Below are 9,721 nucleotides of genomic sequence, written 5' to 3' on the forward strand. Positions count from 1 at the left end.
CACATCTCACACCTTATGTGATCCATGGACATGGCACTGAACGCCTCACACCTCATGTGATCCATGGACATGGCACTGTACACCTCCCACCTCATGTGATCCATGGACATGGCACTGAACGCCTCACACCTCATGTGATCCATGGACATGGCACCTCACACCTCACACCTCATGTGATCCATGGACATGACACTGAACACCTCACACTTCATGTGATCCATGGAAATTGCACTGTACACTTCATGTGATCCATGGACATGGCACTGTACACCTCACACCTCATGTGATCCATGGACATGACACTGAACACCTCACACCTCATGTGATCCATGGACATGGCACCTCACACCTCATGTGATCCCTGGACATGGCACTGTACACCTCACACCTCATGTGATCCATGGACATGACACTGAACACCTCACACCTCATCTGATCCATGGACATGGCACCTCACACCTCATGTGATCCATGGACATTGCACTGTACACTTCATGTGATCCATGGACATGGCACCTCACACCTCACACCTCACACCTCATGTGATCCATGGACATGACACTGAACACCTCACACTTCATGTGATCCATGGACATGGCACCTCACACCTCATGTGATCCATGGACATTGCACTGTACACTTCATGTGATCCATGGACATGGCACCTCACACCTCAAATTATCCATGGACGTGGCACTGAACACTTCACACCTCGGCCTCTCGTCTTACCTTGTGCGGGGAGAGTCTGTGAGACATTCCTGGAAGTCTAAGATGATAGTCATGATGAAGCAAGGATAAAACTAACGGAGAGATGTAGAGAACAGAGAAACCCAACAGAGAGAGTCTGCAGCCTGTCAGGGAGGAAGAGACGGCAACTTCCCCAGGAAGGAAGAAACATGAAAGAGACACCCCCAGGTGGGAAGAGGCAGAAAGAGGTGACCTGATGGTATCTGCTCACAAAGTGTCAGCTCCTCTGGTGAGACCGAAGGCATGGAGCACGAGAGGACAGTATATAAAGTGTATGCAGGGTATATGTGGAGGTGTGCGATACAGACAGATGGTGTGTGGACGGTATATATAGTATATAGATGATATGTGGCGCCCCTGAATATATCAGGATCCCACAGGGTACTGCAATCCTTACCCACGGTGTAGGGGCTACCCCCCATGATTCCAGGTTCCCAATCACCGGTGTCGCACCATCAGCATCACAAATCCCAATCACACCTCACATCAAACCTGTCAGACACACCAGTGGGATTGGCTAAGCTGGAATAGGGCCACCCACCTAGGGGTCAGGCAGACTGGTGGGAGGAAGTTGTAGCTCCCAGGGAGCGAGACCAAGGTTGGGTCGCAGACGGTGGTCCGGGACCACAGGAGTCGGGGACCGGTGGCAGTGACATTGGAGCGGGTGCGACGGACATAATCTAAGAGGACTGTCGTAATCAGAACCCCAAAAGAACTGACCGGTACCGAGCACGGCAGGGTACGGGACCCTAGATCATGGAAGAGCTTCAGGCGCCTTGATAATTAACCTGGAGAGGATAGTCTCTTTATGAACTTTCCCCAAAAGCTCAGAGATTGAAGGCATCAGCACAACTCAGGGGATAGGGCTTTCCAGTAAAATAACCCAATTGAAATCCCAAGTACCAGCCATCAAGAGCACAGCTGCCATACGCACGGGTAGCGGGGCCCCAACAGCTTCACGCCAAGGGACCGCAACGGACACTAAAAATTGTGCACGGAGGTAAAGGTCCAGGCTATCAAACGACACCCATGGCAGCGGACACCTGGACGGGCTCCCGTGTAGTGACTGTGATGCACAGAGATTCTGGTTTATCTACAGTGTGTCTGCTTTATATCTCCATCCAGCACCATGACTACCGACAGTGAGTACTCTGTTTCCCTGCACCTTGCGCTCCCAATAATCCCACCAAAAACCCCAGCAGCCGGGGCCTTCCCTACCTGTGGAGGGACTGACACCTTGTTGCCCCACACCATCTGTCCCGATACTCCCATCAGCAGTGGCGGTACTCCCCTTACCGTAACCCGCAGGTGGCGTCACAAACTTCCCCCCTGTAAATATCCCCCTTTTCAAGGATTGGAGTGTTAGCCGAGCCCGGGTCCTAACCCTTCAAGCCACAACCACCCCGGATCCAAGCACTGCGGCGGCACACCTCTAACCCTTTCTGGCGTCACGAACAGGATATGAACTGGACCCACTAACCCGGATGTTGTGCGCCTTGCAGAACTGTCCGAATCTGAGTTGTGACTGTCGATTTGCCTTGCCGCCATTTTGCCCACCATCTTTGGCGCCAAAAACAACAACTGCGCCATCATCCCCAGCAAAAGGGCGCAAATCTGTAGCCCCGCCCCTCGTCCTGAAAGCACGGCCGGAAACCGGTAGTGGCTAGACCCGGAAGTTTCCAGTGATCCCCTGTTCCAGAGAGCTTGGTGACGAAAACCAAGGGGGAGCAGGAAGATGTCGGCGCCGGATGATGGGAGCGTAGTAGCGAGTAGCGCTTCCGCCGCCAGATCAAGGTAATGCAGACGCAGCGGGAGCCACTCCGGTAGCGCCTGAGGCTGAAGTGGCCGCACCAATAATGCCAATCACCTTATATGCCGGGTGCCGCCTGGTTACCTCCGTATGATGGCCGACCTGACACTCTGCAGGGATTCAAGAGGAAGATCTGCACTGTCCTGGATATGTATGCGATGACCGGCCGGCAGCGAGCATCTGTGGTACTCGGGCAGTTAACAGGCGCAGCTGACCTAGAGATAGAGAACAGGACATATCAGGACCGGGCCTCAGTACCCGCCATCTTTGAGAAACTAAAAGTCGCTTTTCAGACCCGCACTGAGGCTGAACTGAGGATGAGATTTTACAGTTGCAACAGCGCCCCCAGGAGAGCATTAGAGACTATAGGGTGCTTTACACGCTGCGACATCGCTAGTGATTCCTAGCGATGTTGCGAGCGATAGCACCCGCCCCCGTCGTTCGTGCGACATTTGGTGAACAATATCGCTACGGCAGCGTCACACGCACATACCTGGTCAGCGGCGTCGCTGTGACCACCGAACAATCCCTCCTTCAAAGGGGAGGTGCGTTTGGCGTCACTGCGGCATCACTAAGCGGCCGCCCAATAGCAGAGGAGGGGCGGAGATGAGCGGCCGGAACATGCCGCCAACCTCCTTCATTCCGCATTGCCGGTAGACGCAGGTAAGGAGATGTTCGTCGTTCCTGCGGTGTCACACATAGCGATTTGTGCTGCCGCAGGAGCGACGAACAACCAGCGGCATGCACCACCAACGTTATTATGAAAAGGAGCGACGTGTCAACGGTCAACGATTTTTGACGTTTTTGCCATCGTTGATCGTCGCTCCTTGCTGTCACACGCTGCGATGTTGCTAACGGCGCCGGATGTGCGTCACAAACACAGTGATCCCGACGATATATCGTTAGCGATGTCGCAGCGTTTAAAGCACCCTTATGCCTTAAGATTGAAAGCGGCACTGTGGGCTTTGAAACTGGCCAGTACCATCAGTGAGCAGGAGGGGAATATGATGCTTGTCGAGCAGTTCCTGCAGGGTCTGGGGTCTCTGCAGCCTCCTGCCCTAGCATTGCCAGAGCCAAGATCCCCGGCAGTGCCTTCGGGTGTGTCCAGTGATTTATCTTCACAGGTGTAGCAGCAGAGCAACGACGTTGCCAGGATCCTAAAGGTGATGTGTGCCGCGCCCAGCAGCTGATCGAACCGCTCGGATCCGGGAGTGGTGATCGTTCATGGCTCGAGGGTCTCCGGACCCGGGGGCTTAGGGGCCACACTCAAATGGAAAGGGAGTATTTACAGGGGATTTGGTATAGTTCATGACGCCACCCGTGGTGGGTGGTAATTGGGAGTACCGCTGCTGCCGTTTGGAGTACCCGGGGTGATGGAGTGGGGCACCTAGGTGATGTTGCCCTCCACGGGTAGGGGTAAGCCCCGGGACTCTGGTGGGTGATGCAGGGACACAGTGTAGGGGTCATTCGGGTACTCACTCAGCAATGAAGCAGACACTGACAACAGGGTAAACCAAGTTGTGACGACATGGACTCTCATGGGTTAAAGTTTCTTAAAATCCAGCCAGACAGCATGATAGATTGTCTTTAGACGGGGGAGAAGTCCCTCATTGTTTTTACAAGACTCTTGTTGACTCAATGTAATTGTGTTGGCCACTGAAAGCCAGACGTATTGTTCTCCAGACATTTCCAGTAACCATTGTATTGTAATTGTGTATTGATAATGTAATTACCTTAGTAGCCATTGTCTAGTCGGTGACTTGTCGACTCCATGTAGATATACTGAGTCTTTCTATGCACATCATTTAAATGAACATTATCCATGCAGCTTGAAATTCATCCAATGGGAGAAGCAATCTTGTCCAACCAATTGATGAGGACGCAGTGTATCCTAAGGGAAGGTTATGGCTATAAAAGGGACTTCTTTAAGCCACCAGGGTTGATGAAGGTTTTATGGATGCTGATGGATCCAGTCTAAGCTCTTTGGAGCTGACTAGAGGATCAGGATATCTTATGGCTTCGATCTAGGGGCTCCGGTTCCGGTTGGAGACCATATCCACAGCCTAGGGATTTCGACTCCGGCTGCCAGGATTGTAACATCATACCAGGACTACCTAAGGAGGACACTCAGGTTGGGACAGTTCAGTCACCTGTTACAGACTTTACAGACCTCACACAGCTTCCTAAATCTGGCATTATTCTAGTCACGGTGGGTGCCCGCCAAAAGCGGGGTGCTGCTGGACTGGAGTGAGTAGCCCTGGAACCTGTGAGGCATGGACATTCTAAATCCCTGGTGAGCCAGCGGAAGGGTGAGACTCTGTTGCCTGTTACATTTGTGTGTTTTGCTGGTTATGTGCCGTTAATTGTTTGGGGATCCAATAAAGTCTAATTATTGTGGTTCCCTCACCCTGTGTTGTCTGAGTAGTGTTACGCCCACGGTTAAGGAGGCCGGCGTTCAGTTGGGATGAGCCCTGAGCCACGCTGTCTTTCTAAAGGCGGCGGGTTTTAGTGGACGAGAGCACCCACTGAGCCCCGTGTCTCCACACAAGTCTCTGAACGCCGTTGCCTTTCAAGGGGCGCTCGTCTGGGTCCCGTCCCTTACAGTGCTGCTGGTGGTCCGTAACCTGCCTCCTGGCACTAAGTTTTAGGTTTTCCATTGTGGCCCAGTAGCTTGGAGCTGTCCGGGCCCCGCTCCCCACTGTGGCTAAGTAGAGGAGCCTGGTTCAGGGGCTCACGATTGGGATTTCAGTGGGCTGCTTGCTAGGAAAGCCCTATCCCCCTCATTGCGCTAGTGCCCCCGATCTCTGAACTGGTGGGAACAGTCCATAAAGGCCCCGTTCTCCACAGGTTAATTGACAGGTTGCCTGAAGCTTCTCCCCGACCTAGGGTCTGTGTACCCAGTCGTGCCTTAGGTCCCGGACCGAGGATAGGACCAGGCTGCTGATTGTCCTCCTTGACGGGTCCCAGGCACCTAGCCTCAATCCCCTGCAACCGGGGGTCCGACTCCTCTAGGTCCAGTCCACCGTCTGCGACCTAGTTTACTTCTCCCCTGGGAGCTCCAACTCCCAGCTTCCTCAGAACTCCTCACAGCTCGAGGGCTACCACTGAACTGACTAGACACCTCCCACCTCCCTGTCTGACCCCTAGGTGGGTGGCCCTGTTCCTGCTTAAGCAGCCCACTGGTGTGCCTGATAGATGCGGTGCAAGGTGTATCTAGGATTTGTGAATGCTGATGGAGGCAGTACTGTAGGATAGAGACCCAGAACCATGGGCGGGGGGTTGAATACTGCACAGGAAGGGCAGTTTGTGCAGTACCCTGTGACGACCTGAATAGTCCAGGGGCGTCACATTTCCCCTTAGTTAAACGTAGATCGTCCCCGAGCTACAGGACATCCAGAGGATTTTTTTTTTTTTTTTTTTACACTGCAAAGGTAAAAAGGAATAACATTTTTATTAACATTTTTGGTTTTCACCCCACATAAGGGAGGCACATTTGCTTAAACGTTTTGTCAAACTCCTAGAATTCACCTTTTATAAACTATGGAACGCTACTTGTTGTATTGGTAGCGGGGGCTCAACCTACTCCGTTGCAGCCCCTTCCTGCAACAGTCCAGTTCCAACGTCCCGGATCCCAATAACCTGCCACTTAAAGGTCCGTGACAGGGTTAAATCCCAAATTTGAAAGGACGACTCTGGTAGGCACGGGAGGTGCAACTTATTTACAATAAGCACAAGTCCGTGCTGGCCGCAACCAGTCCCGCAGCCATGGTCCATTTTTACTACTAAAATCTATATAGAAAAGAAATGGAGTCCATGCACCAGGTGCAAACATTATATAAACTTTCTCAATCAGATGAGGTACTCTGTTGAGTAAAACCCGGTAATCATCATTTTGCATATAATAACAGCACTTATCATTTCTCAAGAAAAATAAACTAATAAAAACAATAAAAGAAAACACAGATTTCTAACATTTTTAACTCTAGATAGCCTGGTATCGCTACCATAAATGCTTGTAACCTACAGCGGAGACTGGCATGACCTGCTCATCGATCATAACAAGCCTTTTCACAGCCAAGGAATACCAACCCCGTTCTCCACAATGCCAGGTGTATGAAACCACCTCTCCCGCCTCCAGGTTGCGGCCCAGATGCCCCCTCAGGAGATGCTCCTCTACATCTCTCTGGGAGACAAACACCCCCGCCGTGAGGCCTGCTTCTCTAACAAACCCCCATCATCGGTTGGGGTCAAACCGCTCCACAAGTCCTTGGTACCGCGGCCCTCTGACTCGGGAGGCGGCATTTCTCACACTCTCCTTCTCTCGCCCAGTAGGGGCAGCAACCTCCTGTCGTCGCTGATTTCGTGTTGTCATCTTCAGGTGTAGCTTATGTTGTTGTCGTTCCCAGTAGACGGCGTCAGCGTCCGGCCTCGCCTCACTTACTGACATGGGTCGTAGGTATACTTCTGCGGCCCCAGTAGCCGCTGGGATGCCGAGCGGCGGCGGAGCTGGCATCTCCACAGGCTCTGCCCTGGCAGGTAAACGAACCAACTGCTCCGAAGCCGGGGGTGCAGAGTCCGGGTGCTCCGTATCAAGGTACCGGCCCGGTGATGCGGCCAATTCTCGTCGGTCCGGTGTTGGGGTAGCTGCTGTCGTGGCCTGGTTGGATGGGATCTGGGATGTCGCGGGTGGCGGGGCGCTGCGCTCGCTGACGCTTGGGTCCGGCGCTGCTGCTCGGTGGCTCGAGCGGTGGGCCGGATCCAGGGACTCGAGCGGCGCTCCTCGCCCGTGAGTGAAAATGGGGTGGTTTGTTTGGGGATTTAGTCCGTGACGCCACCCACGGGTTGTGGTAAAGATGAGCACCACCGCTGCTGGTGACGGGGATCCCGGGAGCGATGGTAGGGAGCAGCTGGGATGTTGATTTCCCTCTCAGTGGGTAGGAGTTGGTGGTCCCGGGGCCCGGTGGTGTGACGGGGAGGCTTGGTTGGTGAGGTGCAGGATTGCAGGGACAGCGCGGCGCGGTGCCAGATGGCACTGGTGTACTCACTCAGCCACAGATGCACAAAGTCTCCGGTAAACCAAACGGCTGGATGTACGGGTCCCGCAGATGGCTGCAGTGTCTCTCCCTGGACAGGTGATGGTAGCTGTCTTTCCCTGCACCTTTGTGTACTGTGTTGACTCCGATGGCTTCCCAACGGTAGTCCGCTCCCCGGCGTATAGGTGCCAGAGGAGCCCGTTTTGCCCGCAGGCGCTGGCCCTTGGATCTCTAGCCTGTGGCGGTGGCTGTAACTCCTGCAGACAGCCACCACTGTCTGCCAACCTTGCTGTCAGTGCCTGGGCTCCAACCCAGACACTTGCAGTTTGTGTCCTCACACTGTCACCTCCAAACACTATCTGTGTCTGCACTCAACTGAACTGCTTTTCCCACCTCCAGGCCTGTGAACTCCTCGATGGGTGGGGCCAACCGCCTGGCCCCCGCCCCACCTGGTCTGGACATCAGCCCCTGGAGGGAGGCAACAAGGGTTTTTGTCTGACTAATATAACTGTCTGGGGGGTGGGGGTGTGTGTGTGTGTTTTGTCTGTGGCTACCTGGCTAGTCCAGGGCGCCACAGGGACTCTGCAGCTTGTTCTCTACAAACGGGCACTAGAGGCTCCGCTACCGGTATAGGAGTAGGCAGCTCGGCGTCTGCCGAGGATGAGTGTGACGCTGGAGGAGCGTATGAGACGGGCGCGGGCAGGCCGGACCCCGCAGCCATATTGGCCGAGTCAACCGGGGCTGGGTAGCTGCTTACCCGCTTTTCACGTGGAACTTCAATCTCACGGGCTCGCACCGCCATTGCCAGGCTCCTCATCTCTTCCCTCCAATGGTCCAGGATAAAGAGGAACTGTGTCTGCATCCTCCTGCAGAATTGTTCAGTCTCTTGCTTGAGCCAGGTCGCGGTCCCAGGAACAGCGCGCTCTGGTGACCAGTCTCATGCTGCCGCCATCTTGCCTCTGCGGTGCCCAGGAACGTTATCGCAGAGTCCTGGCGTCCCTGCTTCACTTCCGCTGTTACATGGCGTCACGCCTCCTCGGTTTTCGCCAGCCACTCACTGTCGCGCTGGGGCCCTCTGGGAACTTCTGGTTCCTTGAAAACTCTCAGGATGAAGGGCGGGGCTTCAGCTTTGTGCGCTTTTGTCTGAAAGACGGCGTTTTGGCGCCAAAGATGGCGTAAAATGGCGGGAACGGGACTTTTGACACGCAGCTTTGCTTTTCAAGACTCACATCACCCAGGTTAGTGGGCCCAGTTCGTATCCTGTTTGTGACGCCAGAAATTTGAGGTGTGCCGCCCCAGCAGCGGATCGAACCGCTCAGATCCAGGGGTTGTGATCATTCGTGGCTCGAGGGTCTCCGGAACCGGAGGCTTAGGGGCCACACTCAAATGGAAAGGGAGTATCTACAAGGGATTTGGTATAGTTCGTGATGCCACCTGTGGTGTGCGGTAATTGGGAGTACCGCTGCTGCCGTTGGGAGTACCCGGGGTGATGGAGTGTGGAAGCTAGGTGATGTTGCCCTCCATGGGAAGGGGTAAGCCCCGGGACTCTGGTGGGTGATACGGGGATGCAATGCAGGGGTCAGTCGGGTACTCACTCAGCAATGAAGCAGACGCTGACAACAGGGTAAACCAAGTCTCTGAACGCCGTTGCCTCTCGAGGGGAGCTCGTCCGGGCCCCGCTCCCCACTGTGGCTAAGTAGAGGAACCTGCTCTCAGGGGCTCACGCTTGGGATTTCAGTGGGCTGCTTGCTAGGAAAGCCCTATCCCTCTCATTGCGCTAGTGCCCCCGATCTCTGAGCTGGTGGGAACAGTCCATAAAGACCCCGTTCTCCGCAGGTTAATTACCAGGTTGCCTGAACCTTCTCCCCGACCTATCGACTGTCGTGTCTTCGGTCCTGGACCGGTGATACGACCAGGCTGCTGACCGTCCTCCTTGACGGGTCCCAGACACCTAGCCTCAATCCCCTGCAACCAGGGGTCTGACTCCTCTAGGTCCAGACCACCGTCTGTGACCTAATTTACTTCTCCCCTGGGCGCTCCAACTCGCAGCTTCCTCAGAGCTCCTTACAGCTCAAGGTCTACCACTGAACTGACTTGACACCTCCCACCTCCCTGTCTGACCCCTAAGTGG

At 54.4% G+C, this 9,721-nt stretch overlaps 1 protein-coding gene across 2 annotated transcripts in view; it reads right to left on the minus strand.

Annotated features, from left to right (window-relative positions):
• Nucleotides 1-865, minus strand: part of ACAP1 (ArfGAP with coiled-coil, ankyrin repeat and PH domains 1) — a 417,361-nt gene extending 416,496 nt beyond the window's left edge. For both annotated transcript variants that reach the window (XM_075346777.1, XM_075346776.1), the window contains exon 1: nt 730-865. In XM_075346777.1, the coding sequence (XP_075202892.1) occupies nt 730-782 (53 nt within the window). In that variant the 5' untranslated portion in view covers nt 783-865. The remainder of the gene's footprint in view (nt 1-729) is intronic.
• Nucleotides 866-9,721: the final 8,856 nt, after the last annotated feature.

This window comes from Anomaloglossus baeobatrachus, chromosome 4, assembly GCF_048569485.1.
Source record: "Anomaloglossus baeobatrachus isolate aAnoBae1 chromosome 4, aAnoBae1.hap1, whole genome shotgun sequence".
NCBI lineage: Eukaryota > Metazoa > Chordata > Amphibia > Anura > Aromobatidae > Anomaloglossus > Anomaloglossus baeobatrachus.